Source organism: Rhipicephalus microplus, chromosome 1 (genome assembly GCF_043290135.1).
Source record: "Rhipicephalus microplus isolate Deutch F79 chromosome 1, USDA_Rmic, whole genome shotgun sequence".
Classification (NCBI taxonomy): domain Eukaryota; kingdom Metazoa; phylum Arthropoda; class Arachnida; order Ixodida; family Ixodidae; genus Rhipicephalus; species Rhipicephalus microplus.
The window spans coordinates 269,388,414-269,409,326 of NC_134700.1; the positions used below are offsets into that span (position 1 = coordinate 269,388,414).

Below are 20,913 nucleotides of genomic sequence, written 5' to 3' on the forward strand. Positions count from 1 at the left end.
TGAACATTGACGCTTTTCCTTGCCGAATAAGAAAACGTATTCACTCAGTCATGACGTCTTCACAAACACACGCACGTGCTCTCGAGTGTGCTAACCACGGAGGATTTAAAAAAATTGAAATTTTTTTCATTAATCTTCTTTGGTGCGAACGAACTCAAGCGCATGGGCACACAAACCCTTGAGAAAACAGACGCGAAATGCGAGTGGAAAAGCGTGAGCCGCATGAACGATATCGAGAAGGTTGTGACGGGCCGCCGCCGATGACCAAAAGAGGAAAGAGTCGGGCAAGAGACGCGCGTGTGGCCCCCGCGTATACGTCGAGCCGTCGGCGAGATTTCGAGCGAATGACGCAGACATTTGTGACCGAGGCCGCCGAGGTTTATTTGTTGCTCCACGTGGATACCCCACGAGGGCCTGTGAAAGATATTCACGCCTCGCTGCCATCGGTTTATTATGGCCTCGCACCCCGGCTTCTGTACGGATACTGCGACCAGCAGCCCCAGTCGAGGCACCGAACGCCATTGATGGGAAGAGCAGAGTCGATGCCGCGGAAGCTTGGGCGCCTTGCCTGAATCGGAAAAGGATGCAAAACTGGGCGAGTTGTCAAAGGTTTATATTTGATTGATTGATTGATTGATATGTGGGGTTTAACGTTCCTAAACCATCATATGATTATGAGAGACGCCGTAGTGGAGGGCTTCGGAAATTTCGACCACCTGGGGTTCTTTAACGTGCACCCAAATCTGAGCACACGGGCCAAGGTTTATATTTAAAGCAACGCGACAGACGGGGGGGGGGGGGGGGTGACCGCCAGGGATGATTTTATTTTCGACAGGACACCGAGCCCAAATCACGCAGTCATAATACTCGCCCCCTTCCCCGTCTCTCCTTTCATGGGGAACTCACGTACGCTTGTGCCAATTGTTGCTGTTGTTGAGAAATTGACGAGCCACAGTCTTCATGGTGACGCCCACCACCGACCTGTTCTTCGTTAAAACACTGATCTCTGATCCTAATGATGACACTGGCACTCGTCCACGTCAAGACAGTATTCAACAGAGTGTCTTTTGCACTGCTGTATGTGTCTCAATTGAAGACAAAAATAAGGGACACTGTAACAAAAAGAACACATTACTGCTAGATGGTAATTATTCATCTTGGTCGAAAAGGCGCACAACCATAAGTGCAAGAGGTGTGTGGGAGGAGGGGGTGAGTGATTGCTGATTAGGAATAGTGCAACCCGTAAAGAAGGACTCCTCTATCCACCGGGTTGTTTTTGTGCACACCTTTCGGGAAAAAAAACTACATGGTGAAAACAAAGGCTTGCGAACGGCTGAATTAGCCAAGCACCGCTTGAACAAAGACTGTTCTGTAACTTTGTGTGACATATTATCAATAACAAAGCCTTCGACTAATAAACTGTTGACTCCATCTCAACGCAACCAATGGCTGTCTGGCAAACGGCAAGCACAGGATGCGTGGCTATTGGTGTTGCTGTACTGGCATTATTCAACGTCGCTCTCTTCACCTGTCGTCCCATCTCACTCCAGCGTAGCAAACCCTTTTAATTAAGTTCTATGTCTTTTTATTATTCTATATATCTCTATCAAGCCTGCCTTTTATGTCCCTGGCATTCTGCAGACATGCAACCGTTGTCTGTCATGTATAGGTGAACTTGCGCAGTGAAAACACCTGAAAGCTACGTCTCATCCAGACGTGTCTTTGTCATCAACGTTTCGCCACGTCGGTCGGTGAAAGCTGAGCCTACGAAGGGCGTGCACCACACTACTCTCTCTCTCGCTTACGCGCATCGTCGTAGACACGGCATCAGTCACCGGCCTTAAATGAAAAGTCGTATACAGAAACGTCACCGGTCTTCTCGCAATCCTCTCACGCGTGGTCCACCCCACCTCCCCAATCCCCCCGCACAAGAGCTTGTCTGGATGTGGTACTACTCGTCAATGTGGCCCCAGTACCCCTGCCCGCCTCAGACGGGTGGGGGAAACGAAAGACCACAGATCCGCGCCGCGCGAGTCACGAAGCCAGAGCTGCCGACCCTTAGCGCGGGTTTCGACTCCAGATTAAAAGCCCCGGCCGCCTGCTGCTCGTTTAACAACCTTGTCCCGTCGCCTCGGGGCGCTTCCCCCGCTTTTGTTTTTGAGCCGCAGAGATGAAGCAAACCGCAATATCCTTCGATGCATCCCTCGTTCGAATAACGTGGCGACGGGGGAACGGGCCTCCTCTTTTGGGGACGAAGCTCGTAAAACGGGGATGCTCGCAATGAGTCCCCTCGGTATATGGAGGTGGCTTCGATCCCGACTCGTCGGGCGTTGTCGTTCGGTGCTCGGGCTTAGCCGGGTCCGGGTGCCAAGTCGCCAGAGAAATTGGTTTCGTCCACAGACACGCGCGTTGAAAGGTACTATATTACCTCGTGTTATACGGTTGTCGTTAACGGTGGGGATCCTTTGCGCGAGTCTGGACTGGGTCTCGATTTTATGACTTCGCCGGCGATGCCTGGCGGCTGTGCAGTTTAATCTCGCTTGTTTTTACGCTTGCTCTTCTCGCTTGTATTTTTTTTCTCGTAAAGCTACGTTTTATCCAGTCAAAAGTCTTTTCTGTCCATTTTTTTCTTCAATGGCTGCCTAAACCAACGACGATGGTTTCCACAGTTTACTGTCGCATGTTTCAACACCTGCCATTTCATTTTCGTAGGACGTAATGACTTCGGCAGTGAAACCATGGTCGCTGCTAGTCACGCAATCGGAATCCACTGTGTTTTTACGTGCGTTTTAAGAACCTAACGGTAAGTATTTAGTATAAACTGGCAACGCATAAAGAAGTGGCGTGATAAAGTGGTGTAGAAATCGTGCACTGCGTCGTCTCGTGTAAATTAGTAATCCAGTATATGCCTTCGCAACGTGCTTTTCGAAGAAATAAAAGCTTTCTCACTTTCTCAAATTTCAATTCTTGCGTGCCCCATCGCACCTTCATTTTTTTTGTGCAGGTGGCACTCGCAGATATTTGAAGCTAGACGGTTTCATCTCCTAAGTGAGCATGTGACCTGCATTTCTCCTCCAACTTCACAAGAATTCCTCGTACCGCAGACTTCTTGAAATTATTTCATCTCAACCTCTCTGACGGCTTATATAGACCCCGCGCCCATCGTTTGCACTCACATAAAGAGTACGCAGGCTAACAGCATAGCTTAATCCAGGCAGGCTTTCAGAGAAGTACTGCCACATCCACTGTTTTATCCCGATGGACGAGGGGAAGGGTCAAAGTTTTATCGCAGCACCACCCCTCACCCCTCGTTCGTCGTGTCAATCCAAAAAACATACTTCACAATCAATAAAATCATTACAATGTAACCATGACGTGCTTGTGACGGCCTTCCTATGGTCCCTGGCTTCCCGCAGGAAAGTTAAGAATTTAATAGTTCTTGGAATGCAACGCCGGTGGGGCTATGGCCCTAACCATGCTCTTTGACACACTGGTTGGATGAGTCCAACTGCGTAAAAGTACAGTACAAACATTGCCTCCTCCCTCCCGCCTTACGTGATCGAAGAAGGTTCCTGCCTCTCCCCTTATAGTGTGGACACCTGGTATTACAGTGGCTATGTTATATAACCAAGCCTTTCTTTTGTCCGCAATGCTTGGACAGAAGAAATGCTAGGGTAATTCAGTGCATAGTGTGCCCTTCTTGATGCATGGTCTCGCATAATTATAGTAGCACAGAGTTTGCGACCATACGCGGACGAACGCAGCGCAACTTACGCACATAGACACGGACGAGCGCATATATACTTGTGTCTCCTGCAGGTCTTCGCCAAAGTGGCGCTGCATTTGTCCCGTAACGACTCGCCCAAGTCCAGGTACCATTGTGCTGACCGTGTGTCTCCTTCTCTGGGGTCGCAGTGAGCCGCGAGAAAGCGTACGTGTACGGCGTGTCGGCTGCGGGCGTGGCGTACAGCATCACGCGGGCCTGCAGCAAGGGCGAGCTGAACGAGTGCGGCTGCGACAGCGCCATCCGGCAGCGCAAGCCCCGCGGCTCCTGGGAGTGGGGCGGCTGCTCGGACGACATCGGCTTCGGCGCGCAGTTCAGCCGCAAGTTCGTGGACGCCGGCGAGGACCCGGCCACGGCGTCGGGCCTCATGAACCTGCACAACAACGAGGCCGGCCGGCGCACGCTGCGCCGCAGCATGGAGACCGTGTGCAAGTGCCACGGCGTGTCCGGCTCGTGCTCGGTGCGCGTGTGCTGGCGCCGGCTGAAGCCGTTCCGCGCCGTGGGCGACGCACTGTCGGTCAAGTTCGACGGCGCCACGCACGTGCACATGACGCGCGCCGGAACCAGGGCGGGCGGCCGGAAGCGCCGGCCCCGGCTCCGGCCCGTGCTCAGGGACGTCAAGAAGCCCGGAAAGAAGGACCTCGTCTACCTCGAGGAGTCGCCCGACTACTGCACGCGCAACGAGACGTGAGTGGGCCCCGCGCACATTCGTAACAGTATCTGTGGTCTTCCACGTACATCCGAGGGCCGCGCCGTATAGTGGAGGACTCCCGGAACTGCACGACCCTATAGCGTACCGCCTCCATTGAAATGCGATTGCTGCAATGGGGATCGAACTCACGACCTTCGCTGCTGGCGCTGTCGGTGTTTCGCTCGCTTCGCGACGCCTGCATGAAATGCACAGAGTGGTGGGCGTATACAGGGTGTCCCACATAACTTGAGCCAAGAATTTAAAAATAAAAGTCACTTCAATGGCGAATTGAATCAAACGCGTACTATCCACACTAGAGTGTAGGTACACAGGGTATTTTTTTATTTCTCTCTATACTAATTATTAATTCTTAATTACCTTGTTCCTAATTAGGGGCTGGAAACCCAAAATGTGAACACTGAGATGTAGAACCCTTTCAGAAACCACCGACTGTTTCCTGTACGATGCGTCTCGCGCTGTTATTTTTTTCCACGGTGCAGAGAGCCGCGAAATTGGAAAAAAAAACCCTGTGACGGATCCCGAGCGCACTGCTGTAGTGCCGATTTTCTTTACAACGCGGAAAAATAACAGCGTTAGACGTATCGTATAGGAAACAATTTATTCGGTGGTTTCTGAAAGTGCTCTACATCTCAGTGTTCATATTTTCGGTTTCCAGCCCATAGTTTAAAAATAGGTAATTAAGAATTATTAATTATTTAGTACGGGTAGAAATAAAAAAAATAGCCTGAGTACCTACAGGCTAGTGTGATTAGTACGCGTTTGATTCAATTCGCCACTGAAGTGTTTTAGGGGCGAAGCTCCTTATGGCGTGGCTTGGGCGTCCCTCGTATGTAACCACCAGTGGCACATACTCGAAATAGGTATAACACTTGACCTCCAAGGTGGTGCCAGTGAGAGATTTCTTGTGTGCGTTGTTTAACAATAAAAAATAGTGCTCAATGTACATGCCAATGGCTGCTAATGGGGAATGAGAGACATGAGCATTCGGCTTTTGGTCAACGCGCACGCTGCGATCCCCATTAGCAGCCATGGGCATGTACATTGAGCACTATCGGACAAGAAAGGGATGCTACATTATACTCGCTGGGTGTAACCTCCTTAGCTTTAGAAAGGTTTAGCGAGCGTTGAGCCGCAGTGCCATGAATACAATGAACTTGTATATACTATGAATGAACTCAAGGTGGTTAAAAATGAGAAGTAGATACGAAGCGCAAGCCATAAGAAAGTAAAAGCCGAATTCTCCTGTCTCTCATTTCTCATTAGCAGCCATTGGCATGTAAATTGAGCCCTATCTGACAGGGAAAGGTTGCTACGTTATACTCGCTGGGCGTAACCTCCTTGGTTTTCGAAAGGTTTAGCGAGCGTTTGGTCACAGTGCCATGAATACAGTGAACTAGAATATACCATGAACTCGAGGTGGTTAAAGGTGGGAAGTGGACCCAAAGCGCAGGCCGTAAGAAAGTGTGCGTGTGCCACCTCTCGTTTAGTCCTTGGAATGTCCGCTGGATGGTGGTGCTTCTATATGGGGAATATATGATAAAAAGATGCGAGATGGTGGGACTTGGAGTGTTGAATAGATGAACGAACGGACACACAAACAGATGCATGGATGGACGCATGAACGGACGCAGGGGCGGATGCACGAAAGAACGCAGGGACGGGCGCACAAACAGACGCATGAACGGTCACACAGACGGACGCATGGACGGACGAATGCTTCGCCCCACTCTCCATCATTCACTCCGTGGATATGCTGCCATTTTTTTCATTTTTAAATACTTGGCTCAAGTTATGTGGAACACCCTGTACAGCTCTCAAGCGCTGGCAGTTTTTGTGGTAATATGTAGAGAATGTTGCACTGCTACAACTACGGATATCCAAAACTTCACACAAAGATGGCGTTTCCCCAGCACGCATTTGCACTCGTGATTCGCATTATGTAATACCGTATCGTAACCATCAGTGAATTTTTATTTTCTATACATCAAAAGCTGGGTCCTCCGCATGAAGAACTTGAATTCTCCTATTTTACATAGCCCCTAGCTTAGCCAATTAAAAGTCTATTTAACTCACTAAATTAAGTCCCAAGCGATCTATTCAACGGCCTCAAGTTGTCTGCCGCTACAGAAAAAAAAAAAAAACTCTGAAGGCACAGACCAAACATCGCATTTTCATCGTTTTTTTTGTTTATTGTGGACGGATTTATTGAAACATGCTGATTATACCGTAGTCAACAACCAAGTATGCGGTAGCGAGCCAGGCGATGAGCCGTGTTAACATCCAGGGGATAATAATTAAATTTCAAAAAAAATGTAATATATAAAACCGTCCGATTTGAAGCGTGCCCATGGGTCCGCTGGATACGTCTGCCACACTGCATATAATAATAATAATAATAATAATAATAATAATAATAATAATAATAATAATAATAATAATAATAATAATAATAATAATAATAATAATAATAATAATAATAATAATAATAATAATAATAATAATAATAATATTAATACCTTTTATTTCTTCAAATAAAACAGTACACGTGACTAGGCCTGCCAAAGCCAATTGGTGGCTTGAGTGGCAGAGCCTGGCAGACAGCGAAACAAACCGGACGCGTTACATGATTGTATTTCATGGCCTAAGAGGGATGATAGGACAAAAAACAACATGCATATAAGATTATAAACAACAGGGCATACAAGCAATAGTTACAAGCATTATACAATAGTTACAGCAATCGAAAGTGAAAAGGTATGAAGGAAAAAAAAAACAGAAAACAGCAAATGTTTCTTAAGCAAAGTACCACACTGGATGATTGTGCAGCATCATGCTTGCGAATGAGTGTATATAAATTAACACACGACATGCATTACAATTGTAGACAGATACGCCGTAGCAGTTTCTTTAATTTGTATTTTGTTTTTGTGCGAAAAATGCTGGGGGGTAGTACATTGCAATAGGTTGGGACATAATGGGCTCGTATTCTAGTTCCATACTTTGCTGAACACCGCGGCCTCCAGTAACGTACTTTGGGCTTTAAAGAACGAGAAGTAACATACGGAACCAGGAGTTGTTTGGACCAAAAATATTTTAAAACAACCGTTTGAATTAACAGATCATTGAAGTTTGGCATAAACAGCGTTTTGAAAATGTCTCTCTCAGAATTTATGTTCAGGTCGTAAGATATATATTTTACAATCGAACGCAATATTCTGTTTATTCTATTGTGCCATCAGATAGCACAGTGTCCGTAAATGGTTATTCCGTAACGCAGTATACTGTAACCTAAAGCGTGTGCTATCATCTTACGTACTGAAAACGGCATGTGGTATCTCATGTTATATAATAGACATGACACAGCGCGAAGTCTTTTGCAAACATAGGCGAGATGACTATTCCAGGAAAGGTCATATAAGCGTTAATTTCCTTTAAACCAAAGAAGGCTGGAAGCATTTCGTAGCTGAACATTTTCGTAGTCTGGTCCGCAAGAGCACAAATGGATCACGGCACCAAGAACCGATTCAGACAGCAGATCGCTGCGGACTACAGACATGCAGACCCACGCATACCTTATTTAGAGACAAGTTTTTCTCAAGGGGAGCCTACGTGGAGCGTGCCTTGGCGTGGCATCAAGAAATAGAAAGCGCGCATTCCTTCGTGATGAAAAACAAAGAAAAGTAGCAAGCTGGGATTCCGGAGCCATTATCAGTTTTCATCGGCCGCCATGCAATGGCCCGTTGACACTAATCCTTCCTGGGCAGTAAGCAGAAAAGATTCGTCGATCATCGGCGGTCGAATTCCTCGCTTGTTTTGACACACCGATATTTATGGCGTGGCCCTCTTGCTTTATTTCTCTCGGCCCAGCAAAGCTGAAATGAAGGTGGGAGCGGCCCGGGAATCGGACGACAGCAGAACTGCCTTGGCGTCCTTCTGCGAACCAGCTTCCAGAAAAGTAAAACGAACAAAAAAAATGCATATGAGGTGCCGTTCGCGTGTGTCGTGGCCTTTGAATCGTCTCAAACGTCTGCAGAGGCGTGGATTTACTGACAGAGTTTAACGTCCGGGTTCGCACGTGGTTAAGTCTTGTTGGCGGCAATTTGATTGCCTACACTTACACTGTTTCACTAGTCCTTTTCAGCGCTGTGGAGGCTACAGGGCCCCTCAGCAATTAGGAAGGGCGATTAGCCCCTTCACAATTATTCATCTGCGCAGTGTCGTCTACTCACCGTCTTCACGGCGTCTGCTCACCGAATTGTCTTTGCATGCTCATTGCAGTTAATATAGCTGGTAGCAGCTCTATGACTCATGTGTGTAACGCTGTCCCTGCGTGCGTCCGTACTAACACGTTGCGACACGCTCCCCTCACAACAGCTGTTGGAGCGGTGCCTAGTAGATCACGCCGCAGCTGCGCGTTGACATCACGCTCCCCTCGCACTGCGTGCTGACATCACTCTCTCCCTCGCCTGCCGGGCGCTCGCCGCAACGCCCGCAGCTGCCGCCTTGTCCGTTCGCCCGCAACACCTGCCGCGCTGCCAGTACCGCTCGCTCCGCTACCACCTCTCGCTACACCGCCGACTCATCGGTTCATGCCGTAACTACCCACCCCGATAATGCGAACGTGCATCGATCTGGTCTTTGCCAACTTCGACGTCGAATGTCAGCGAAAACCTCTCAGCCTGCACTTTACCGATCTAACGTCCGTGGTAGTCAAGCGACAACGCGCGCCTGCTCCGGTCCAGCACCTGTGTCTCGACTCTGAAGAAACGATGACTACGAAGTTTTACCAAACCATTTATGAAACTTGCACGAAACCCGACCCGCCTCCCATGCCTTTGCGTTTCAAACAAACGTTTACTCGAGTAAACGCTACACTGAGTTTCGCTTCAAACCATTCTTTAAGCACCTGCATCAACGCCTGTTTCAGTCGGGTCAACACCGTGCACACCGCTGCTGCTTCGTATGCCATCAAAATTCCCTCCGAGAAGATGATCTATTTATTAACTAAAAATAAACAGTAAAACTGTGAAACAAGCAACTACGCTGGACCACCAACTTCGCCGTTTCAGACAAATTTGATAACTTAGAGATGTAGCATTGAGCTTACTCAGTCGATGTCATTTATCAGAAACAATGCAATGAGTACAGCGTTGCCATCTCTGCGTTGCTACCGAAAAACAGGAGCGAACCTTATAGACACATTTTTAAATACTTCTGCACCCCAAATCAAATGCTTATCTAGAAAAACGTAGTTCTATTATCGGCAGTATACAACTGGCGAAGCCACATTACTTAAATCTAAATAAAAAATACGGCCAGTATTTGAGAGTGAAGGAATTAAACAATGCAGGATGGTGACTATAAAGATTCGAAGTGGACGGCTCTCGCTTCAACAGGCACCGCCATCTTGTCCTACGTATACGGCATCTCTTGCGTACGTTAGGGTTGAACGCTATATGCCAGAAATTTCGTACGTAAGAGTTCTGGCTAGCCCCGCCGCGGTGGTCTAGTGGCTAAGGTACTCGGCTGCTGACCCGCAGGTTGCGGGTTCAAATCCCGGCTGCGGCGGCTGCATTTCTGATGGAGGTGGAAATGTCGTAGGCCCGTGTGCTCAGATTTGGGTGCACGTTAAAGAACCCCAGGTGGTCGAAATTTCCGGAGCCCTCCACTACGGCGTCTCATAATCATATGGTGGTTTGGGGATGTTAAACACCACAAATCAATCAATTAAAAGTTCTGGCTACGTTAACCTTCTGCGCACGCTCAGTTTAGAGCACGCAACACTAACGTCAACGCTAAGTCGTTGTGTTTACTGTTTTCCGCTATGCTAAATCTACCTACTGACATCGTATTAATTAACTCTATAAGGATACGAAAGCACATGAACAGCATTAAGATTTGTCAAGTTCGTTGGGTCATACTGAAAAAAAAAGACTAACCTGTGCGAGAAGTTAAGACGAAATGAAGGAATGCATACGACACTTAGAAGTGCAGTCCAAACACCATGTGTGTTTCCTCCATTCGTCTTAACCTATAGCGTTGCTTCCCCTTATTTGAAGAGAGGTCATCTCTCTTCAGGCAGCGCCTTTGTGAAAAATAGCTTCATCTATCTGCGTCAGCTTCACTGATTCGATAGCGCACGCTTTGTTTCCCTGCGTGCGAGCACTGTCTAAGTTGATAGGCGGGTCTTTTTCAAAAATTGTTCGCACGTACTTATAGTAAATACGCTACCAAACGTCTCGCTACTTTTGATTTCATACAACAGCACACGTTTAGGCTTTTCCAAGGCAGCATTTCGATATAGAATTTTTATGCATATTGTATATGCCTACTGATCACAGCAAGTATACAGATGGTTTAAAATTAAAACATTTTCAATATGGGAAGCGGGTGGGCCAAAACTTTCGTAAAAGGTGGCGCCTATAAAAAAACGATATCTATCTAGAACCCGTGGTAGAACTTTGACAAAAAACGTCTTTATTAACACTCGAAAAACGACCCCGCATATTTTCATTTATACACAAATCGTTCGCTTTCAAACTTGTAATAGGGTTACGTATCTGCGGCGAGGGTCTGCTGGCGGCCAGATTATTGGATATATGTTGTAGATATTGTTACGAGAAGGAGACCGACTCGGAGGGGTAGTCACAGATGTATTTACAGCCGGTTAAGCGAGCAGCGCCAGCGACAGAGATTAGCTCGCGCCAGGCTATATGTTTTGTCTTCTTCAACTCTACGCACTGGCACGTAGCAATATTTACTGCGCCCACCCTTTGGCAAGTGATGGCCTCTTGAGTTTCCCTATGTATAGGTCGTCCTAATTATCACGCAGCGCAATTTCTGGAAAGAGAATCGGCGTTACGCAAAGCAGAGCTGGTGAATATTGTTTCCAGTGTACTGTAGTAGCCGATACTAATTGTTTTGATAAAGATAAATAATTAATTAGTAATACTCGTATTTGTAACTCAAATAGTACACGTCTAATTATCGAAATGACAATGAGGCAAGTGTGCATGTTGAAGCGACATCTGTCTGTGCTACTTTCAAGAACGTATACTAATTGCTTGCTATTTTTTCTGTTATTAAAGAAAGCCCGCGAATTAGTAAAAATAATACGCGACTGGACTGCTGCGCACATCAGTAACAAGTGCCCTCATACTGCTATATATAGTGCCCTGTCTCTGTCCACCGCAGCGCCCTCGATCGGCGCGAACAAAGTGGAATAAGCGTGGTTTCATTCGTTCAACAAGCTCGCTTTGAGATAGCCAGTAGCGATGAAGGAAATGTAGAAAGAAAAAAAAAACGGATCGCGCTATCTTTCACTTTTTGTCCGAAGAAACAAGCCGCCTTGATATTACACAGTCGGGCAGTAATCGCTCTAATCATAACAGTGATCCGACCGCGAACAGTTGACCGCGAGAGGCGAATGGTGATAGCGACGTAACAGTCAAGCGGAAGGAATCGCTGCATAACTGCTGCACGTGTTGTTGGCAGCCGACCCGTACTCTTGCCAATGTACAAAGCGCTGTCTCTGGCAACGGGAAAGAGGCAAAGCGGCTGTTTCCGGTAAGATTGTTTGAGAGCGTCACTTTTTTTTTTTTGAAGGCGGGGGGGGGGGTGTGAGCTCAGTCACGTGTTATTTTTCATGTATGTTTCACAGGATTTCTTTATTCACAGAAAAAAAAATGAGCACGTAATTAATGAATTGTTGGAAGTAGCACAGACAGATGTAATTTCAAAATGTGCACATCTGTCTGATTTACATTTTGATTAGGCAAGTACTTCTATTTTTATATACAAACATTATTAGACTAATTAGTTAATAGTCATTAACAAAAATAGTAGTGACTACTTCACTATACTGGGAACGATATGCACTAGGTTTGCTTCCCGTAACACCGTTCGTCTTTTTTTTTTATCACGCTGCGGGATAATTGGGACCTCCTCAATAACCATCAAGCAGGAATTAAGACAGGACGGCAATGCCAGAAACGAAGAATCAAACCATTACTCCTTCGGAGTCCTTGTGTAATCGGGAAGTTCCTACTGCACAAATCTTTCATGGTGCGTTGTTTACACTACAAAGAAAGCATACTATAGCATACCTATGCGTCAGCTCCATACCGGTTATTTTCATTTAGCACATTAAACGAAATATGAAACAGTAACCGTACCACTCTCTATGCGTCTTCGCATTGCATATTGCACCGTAACTGCTAAAATCCTTGTCAGGCTGCTCTATGTGTCCATCCACTGGATAAGGTCCTTAGTTCCCTCTACACGATGCTGGTCTAAGCGACTGAAAGGTTTTTACCACTGTAAGCTGACTTAAGGTTATTACGCAACCTTTTATGCAATCAACAACCACTTAAAAGCATGGATATTGATTATTAAAATAGATAGTCTATTTTATGAAGGAAAATCCAGCAGGAGGGTTAAACTTTTTTTTAACAAAACAACGAAGACGGCCATTTTTTCTGACCCTTGGGGGGGGGGGGGGGCGGTTCATTTGAATCCCTTGAACGCTGGATAATCCGCCCGCTCAGCGGGCGGTCACTTCTGCATGGGTGCTGCCATGTTGATTTGTGACCTCCGTAATGTTACCAGTGGCTACAGCGATAACACGTTGGGGAAAGGAGACGTGGCTTACCCTTTCGTTTCCGTGCAGGCTAGCCGTGCTGGGCACCACCGGTCGCTCGTGCAACAACACCAGCTACGGCATGGACGGCTGCCGGCTGCTGTGCTGCGGCCGCGGCTACCAGACGGTGGTGCGCGAGGTGGACGAGAAGTGCCACTGCAAGTTCGTCTGGTGCTGCAAGGTGCAGTGCCAGACGTGCAGGGTCACCAAAGAGGAACACTTCTGCAAGTGAACTGCGCGCGCTGTCTTGCTATCCTCCTCCTCTGCGAGGCGGCTCTAGTCCCTGGCACACACACGCCGCCGCCGCCAGACACACCGTAGACGTGCGAGGCAACAAACGCCAGCATGGTAACAGCAGAGCGGGGAGAGCGCGCCGCACAAGAGCAAGTCAGCGTGCCACACGCATGCGCGAAAGAAGCAAACAAGTCGGCGACGCTGGAGCGACCAATCAGGACTATCCTCGCGCATCAGAACTTGCTCTGACGATGCACTTATATGATGCGATCAGCGGACAGGCGGGTGACAGAAATGCGAAGGTGAACGTGTGCCGGTTTTGCCCCGGTAGATTGTGTAGCATGTCAGGCATTCGCGAAGCACGATGTATGCTGCTTTCTATTGCACGTCTGTGCACACTTCCTGTCTGGTGCACTTACGCAGTTTGCTGGATGCGAGAAAAGGCGCCATATTAGTTTTATTGCTTGGCACAGGCCGCAATGGCTCGAGTAGCCGCGTTGCGCAGATGTTTCAACGACGTACCGTCGTGACCATGCTTAGCGTCTACATGGAAGCGTGTGTTGCATGGTACTATCATGACGCCGCCTACACAAACACAAAGCTCTGCACATGCGCAGCTACTTTGTGATGCGATTATTTGGCTATCACGTCATCGGTGCGCACCTTCGACAAAGGTGCACTCAGACGACGTGGTGTATGCGATGGCAATTATTGTATAGCCTTCGCCTCCAATCCACTGCGCATGCGCAGGGCCTCGTGTAGTTGAGTGTCGCTGATAACACCACGCACGCGCTCCTGAGTTCACGCTAATCGTGCTTACAAATGTGCTTTCTTCGGCTTTCACAAGCGATGTGCTCGCCAGAAGCTCTATATGGGCCCGTTGGCGATCAGTAATGTAGCCTAACGTATAGGTTTTGCAAGCAAAGAATTATCCATAGAAACCGCTGTCGCCCTGCATTGTGTACATTTTCTTGTTCACGCTTATCTGCAATGCACACCATTCCTTGAATTCCCCATGCGAATCATGGCGCCATCTTCAATCCTTTTGATGCCGGAAGCAACCTGAAAAAAATTGCAAGGGTACGTTTCCTTTTTAATCTTTAATTGATTCACAATTTCAGTCAACTCTACGCAAACTATTTTCAGTGAGGTATTTGCCACAAGCTATGACATCACTCGAGCTGGAGTAATAATTTTCAAGTTGGATCGTTTCCTGTTATAGCTATATTTTTTTTCGTGCAGTCTTCTCAACTGTTTTCTGTAAATGTAATCTCTTAGCTACACGAAAATAGCACTTCATCGATCCCGTTAAACTTAATCTTCCTTCTAATGTACCACTTGGTATTCACGCAGTACCTCCCAAGCTCTCGCGAATTCAGACATCCAGCAACGTCGTTGAAATAGTCCGGAATAGTTCAGTTTGCTTACCCGACAGGCCACTTAGCAACAACTCTGGCGAAGCTTGTGGGAGTGCTAAGCGTTGATTGCTGCGAACATTTACGCATCCTGAGGGGAACATCGCAAGGTAGCCATTCAAGAAACCCTTCTCCAATTTACGCATCACCAATGCAAGTCATCTTTTTAAGACCTTTTCATTTCAGTCCAGCGTGAAATCATGTCATATGTACATAGTTTTCGGCGAGATCCGGGATTTGGGTTCTCGAGCTGGCGGTGAGTTCAATGGCGCTATTCCAAGATTGAAAGCTGAGGTGAGTGTGAAGCACAAGGAGCGGCACCACCCATTTTCTGGTCAATCACCGGCGCAGGCACTTATCGTCACCTGCAAGAAAAAGCACCACCGTCTCGTGTGTGGCCACCGAGGAGGTATCGAGCCACACCGAAGCGGAATGTTTGCCGCCTTGGGACACACATTTGTTCGCTCTATATTTCATCTCGCGCGTGTCACAGTGCTTTGTGGCCATGTACGTGCACATTAATCATGCATTAGTCAAGAACCCGGACTGTTGCGCGATTGATTTCCGTTGCACGAAGCCGTCTCCTGGCAACTTTCATCGGGAGAGCGTTCCGCTATTGACAGCTGCCGTGGTATATAACTAGTATTGCTGCAAGACTCAAGAAATATTTTTTTTGTTGTTGTTGTTTGTTCGGCGAAAGAAAAAGAATTCATTCTAATTGTCTTTCGGATCATCGGATGTCGCTTGTGTTATAAAGCCGAGCGACTGATCAGAACGCAATTATTGACCAATATCCGTGGGTATTCAGAAATTACGTTGCAGCTATCAAGCCGAGGACCGTGTTATGTACGGATCCTTACCCATGGATTCCATTGTGCTTTTATTCCCCGTTGCAGCCAGCGACCGTCATTGGCGATGACGGCGACCTGGTGCCATAACAGTCAATGACGCAGGGTAAAAATGTGCAAAATAAAAGAAACAAACAAACTCTTAGACAATGTGGCCTGACCGAGGGCGCATTCTGCTTTGAATTGAACCTGTGCTAAAGCGCAAATGGTGCGCAGCCATGGAAAGGACAAAACAAATGCATCGTTCAAGTCGGCCGCCGGACGTAACCCACAGCAACAAAAATATTAAAAACGCTTATGTATGGTAGACCACATGTACACACGTTCAAGAACACAACTGCGGTATAGGTGTACATGCTAAAAACATTTCGCCGGCATTGTTTCTCGCTATACGAGGTCACGTGATGTTCAGTGCAGCCACCGTTTTTCGTCATCGTGCTACGAACTGAAACGGGCGTTAGCCGCCATAAGTACCAACTTCGCGACTTTCCAGCGACCAAGTGGGCTCTCGAGGAGAACCAACTGTGACCGAATTTCACTGTCCAGGAGGAGTTCTACTCATGATAATAGTGTTCTCTTTATCACTGTATATGCGATAGGAGCTTTCAGTGTACATCGTCACCGAATCATGCATCCATCTCTTCGTAGCAAAAGCAGCAAGAATTGTCCGAGCGGTCTCTTGCTATAACCATGCTTTCTTTTTTTTTTGTACATTCAACTTCCATTGTCTCCATTGACTTACTTCTTATTTAAGCGACTCAAGGTAAGAGAAAACTCCCATTAATGGCGTCAACACATGCATCCCTCCGACTGCACATTTACGTTATTTTTTCGACCACCTAATCAAACGAACCACTCCACTTCTTTCTAGTGACTGTATAGCGAAGACCAATAAAAATATACTGACCATAAACCTTCACTCTTACGTGTTGTTGTCGTTGGCGTTAATTCTTCTCCTCGCAAGAACAGCTTCCTGGGCAAGAATGTATGCAAGCGGGCTGTTTGGTACGTCCTCGAACGTAAGTAGCCCGGTGGTTCTGAACTTTTCCAGATGCAGCGATACACTGTGGGCTTCACTCCACAGTATAGGGGCAGCGCGGACTCGCTCTCTGGATTTTGATTGATATGTGGGGTTTAGCGTACCAAAAACCACCATATGATTATGAGAGACGCCGTAGTGGAGCGCTCCGGAAATTTCGACCACCTGGGGTTCTTTAACGTGCACCCAAATTTGAGCACACGGGCCTACAACATATCCGCCTCCATCGGAAATGCAGCCGCCGCAGCCGGGATTTGATCCCGTGACCTTCGGGTCAGCAGCCGAGTATCTTAGCTACTAGACCACCGCGGCGGGGCCTCTCTGGATTTCGTGCCGACCGGTTGTGCCCCGCGATCTCCGACTACAGCGCAGCTCTGGCCGACTGGCTCGCCCAACGCCATTTCCTGACGCCGACAAGAGCTCTCGCTTAATGATGCCCCGTCCTCGGACTCCTGCGACTGCGTCCATCTTTTCTATCTTCTCCTTGCTTCTAGGTGTCGCTGTCCCTGCGCCACGCTTTCTCCTTCCCCCTCTCTATCTCTATACCTTTAATCCTATCCTTTTAATCCCCCCTTACCCCCATCCCTCGTGAGCTACTGTTGAGGTGTCGCACTCTGATGCAGACAGTTACGGGGCTCCCTTTTCTCTTCTTTGCTCTTTTAGAATCACATAAGAAAAGTAAGGGCTGTGCGGAGGATAGTGTGTGGCATTGAAGAGGCGAAGTACGGTAAAACCTGACAATGAATTAGTGCAAATCTGCCACCGCGCAACATCTTCCTCTCGGTTGAATGATATTGTGCGCTCCTACACGGCGAGACAGAGCAGTTGTACGTTACGTACGCGTGTTGCGAATTTTTTTTTCGGGTACTTTGTACAAGAAAGCCGGGCTTTTGTATAGGCAGATGGTGGCAAAGCTCGAGCAAAGTCAAACAATGAAATAGCAACATGACGCCGCCAGCTTATCAGTTCAAAGAGCATGTGATGCTTGGGGTCTGCCGCACGTGCGTATTAGACAAAGTTTTAATTATCATGAATCTACACGCCCTCAATCAATGCCAGAGCGCTGAGGGCATATTGTTACCAAGAGGAGCTGAAACGCGCGGCCCCTAATCGGTATTTGCCAAGTACAATAGTTGTATTGTTGATTTTCAGTCTACCAGTGTGGTGATTAGGGGGATTTCCCAAGTCTCTGTGGCTTCTTCGCGTTAAATGAGTTTTCCAGGAGAGATTTTATGGTCGAGTAGTAAAACGAAAAGAAATAAAGTGATAGAACGACTACAGAGAAAGAAAAAAAAATCTGTATATAAAGGGAAATTAAAAAAAATTCTTGGCGACGTGGGACTTGCACACTCGGGCCAACATCCGAAGACGCGCGCCGCCACCACTCGGCTTCCCCTTCCCCCCCCCTTTCTTTTCGTTCAGGATATCTATTCAACTTGACTGAACATTACTGTAATTCAATACACACAGATAACTAATATGCACATTCTTCTCCATGTCTCGACGCAATGACGAGCACACAAAACTAAAGAATTCACTACCTCTAAAATAAATACGTAATGTAACGGCTTTTTTTTTGCAAAATATGCTCTAGAATGGCGGTCTGGATAGACACCTCGCCGCTTGTACGTATCACGGCATATGAGAAAGTGAAGTGAAAGTCGAAAAATGCCAGGGCGGGGTAGAGGAGAGTAATCGGAAGAGGAAACCAGAGAAAACTTACACACGAAGACGCGAAGGAGAACAGCTAGAAGACAAGCGGATCGAAAGGTGAACGAATTTAAAGAGAGAGAAATAAAGAGAATGAGAAGTAAACACGAAGAAAAAGAAGAAAGAGTGAAAGATTGACGGTAAGAGAACCACTGCAGATTGGCAGAGAAAGACAAGGAAAAAAAGAGAGGGGAAGAAAGTGAAGAAAGATAGAAAAAGATAGAAAGACAGAAACAAATATTAACAGAGAGATAGACGTACAAATACGGAGTACGAGACATAAAAATGGAACGGCGAAACTTGCATTAAGCAGCGCAAGCGCTGAAACAGCGAAACTGGACGATTCAAAATACTTTCTTCTAGTTTGTTTCTATGCCTCATGGTGATGTAAGTAGTTTCTGACCCGGTCGGCCTCCATGTAGCTCTCGGTGTATCCGTCATATCCCACCGCTGCATGCCACTCGATAGTTGCGACTGGTCTACTGCATGTGCCGACTAGCGGGTAGCGATGTGCTGACATATTGAATCGCAGGCCCGTGGACTTCAAGAACAGAGAGCCGAGGCATAATTAGACGGGTGTAGAGGTCGTTCACTGGTATTGCTACGTCGCTGCCGTAGCTGCCGAAACAAGCATCCGGTCCCGTTGAATGCAGAAAGTATGAGTGGCAACTACGTCCTCGTTCTCTACAGTGAGGGAAGAGGGGGGGGGGGGATATTTCTCTCATGTCAAAGCAGCCTGAAATCTCGGCCGCAGAAAGACTCTTCCGTAGACAGTTTGCAAAAAGTCTTGGAATCGCTTTGACAGTTGCTTCAAGTTCGTTACTAGTCTTCAGCTAGGTTCTGGTTCGAGTTGAAGCTTTGACAGTCACGGACACGACATGGGCACGTCCTTACTGGTGTAGGCCTTCCATCGTTTCAGGGTCTTCGTAGCAGCCGATGCCTTACCCATTCCCGGGGGGGATGGGGGGGGGGGCTGCGAGTGCTTGATGGGGACGGACGCACTCCACATCGCCTTCGTAGATTTTCTGCTATTTCTGCGGACATCCACCCTTGTACCCCTGAAACTTGGGTTTATCGCCACCGCTAAGTTCTCCGCTTCACCTAGACACCACCTTCGTCCAGGTGGGCCCAGTTTTGACAACTTGAGGGACGTCCTTCACTCCTAGCTACAACGCCGCCTCGCTAGGGGCTCTCAGCCCGGCGATGGCGGCCGCTAACGTGGTTACGGGCTATGATCCTACCTCAAGCCAAGTACTGTCCATGGAGACTTCATCCTCTACAAGCACTATGCCATCAGAAGACGAATACCTCGACGACATGGTGAGACTGTGGCAACGCAAGCGAGCGAAATCGAAGTCTGCGTCTCAACAACAACGAGACGCCACAGCTGGTCGCTATTCCCAAGCTGTGCAAGGGATGCCGGCGCGCCATCCCTCCGGTGGTGCGCCTACCTCTGCTCCCTCCTCGCAGCCAGCGAAGCAACGCAAGTGGCCTCTGCGTCAGACTCCTCGCCTCTCTCGCGATGACTACATCGTAGTAGTGAAACCTCGCGTTCCCTGTGAGCTACGCACATTCGTCCCGGCCGATCGCGCGGGCGACGCCATCCGCAGCTACCTCAGCGACCGGACCGCCACGCAAATTCAAGTGTGGCCGATCTGGGAACAAAACAGCTTGATCTGTAGCACCACCATTTTGCCTATGGCACAGCGACTCCTCGGGAACTTCCAGCTGCAAGTGAGGGATCAGCAGCTGCCCGTTCGAGGCCACGCCAAGGCACCAGGGGATACATGCAAGGGCGTCATCAATATAAACCCTGCTGAAAGCCCGGAGAAGATAAAGTCAGAACTGCATTGGCCTCGAGGTACTATCCTCGCGTTCCGCAAACTCGGAGATTCCGCGGTGGCGGTGGTGACTTTCGAGGGCACGAAGTTACCCCGCTTTCTCTTCTACCACTGCGTGGTGACGTATATCCGCGCCTACAAGAAAACGGTCCATATTTGCACCAAGTGCGGTACCATCCATTATCGACCACCGCAGTGTCCTCACCCCGCTCTAACCCAGTGTGCCAAGTGTGCAACCCCCGCACCTGCAGGTCTCAATGCCCACGACTGCCACCCCAAGTGCCTCCTCTGCCACGGCACCCACGAGAATGGGACCAGAGGCTGCACGGCAAAACATCGGAAACGCAAGCAGCCCTCAACATATCCTCGAGGGACCACCTAAATTTCGTCACAACCAGACAGCGGCACCAAGCTGCATCTGTCAGCTCCACCATTCCACGCTGACACTCAGGCATTCCCACCGCTTGACGCATCAGCGGCGGTACCTTAGGTGAGCAGTTGGGCAGGGAATGCTGCTTCTAAGCCTCTCTCACCCCCTTCTGTCGATCCTCCTTCTCCCGAACTTGCAGCCCTTCGCCAGCACGTTGCGGCACTTCAAAAGCGAAATTCTCTTTTAGCTAAATAACTCGAACTCTTAAATAAGCAACTTCAACCTCAACAACAGTGTACTGCAAGGTCATCTGGTATTACCT

General features: G+C 48.0%; 1 protein-coding gene across 1 annotated transcript in view; it reads left to right on the forward strand.

The window, feature by feature from the left end:
• Nucleotides 1–16,550, forward strand: part of LOC142817319 (protein Wnt-4-like) — a 56,168-nt gene extending 39,618 nt beyond the window's left edge. The window contains exons 3-4 of the mRNA XM_075894359.1: nt 3,916–4,471; nt 13,165–16,550. Of these exons, the coding sequence (XP_075750474.1) occupies nt 3,916–4,471; nt 13,165–13,366 (758 nt within the window). The 3' untranslated portion in view covers nt 13,367–16,550. The remainder of the gene's footprint in view (nt 1–3,915; nt 4,472–13,164) is intronic.
• The last annotated feature ends 4,363 nt before the right edge of the window (nt 16,551–20,913 follow it).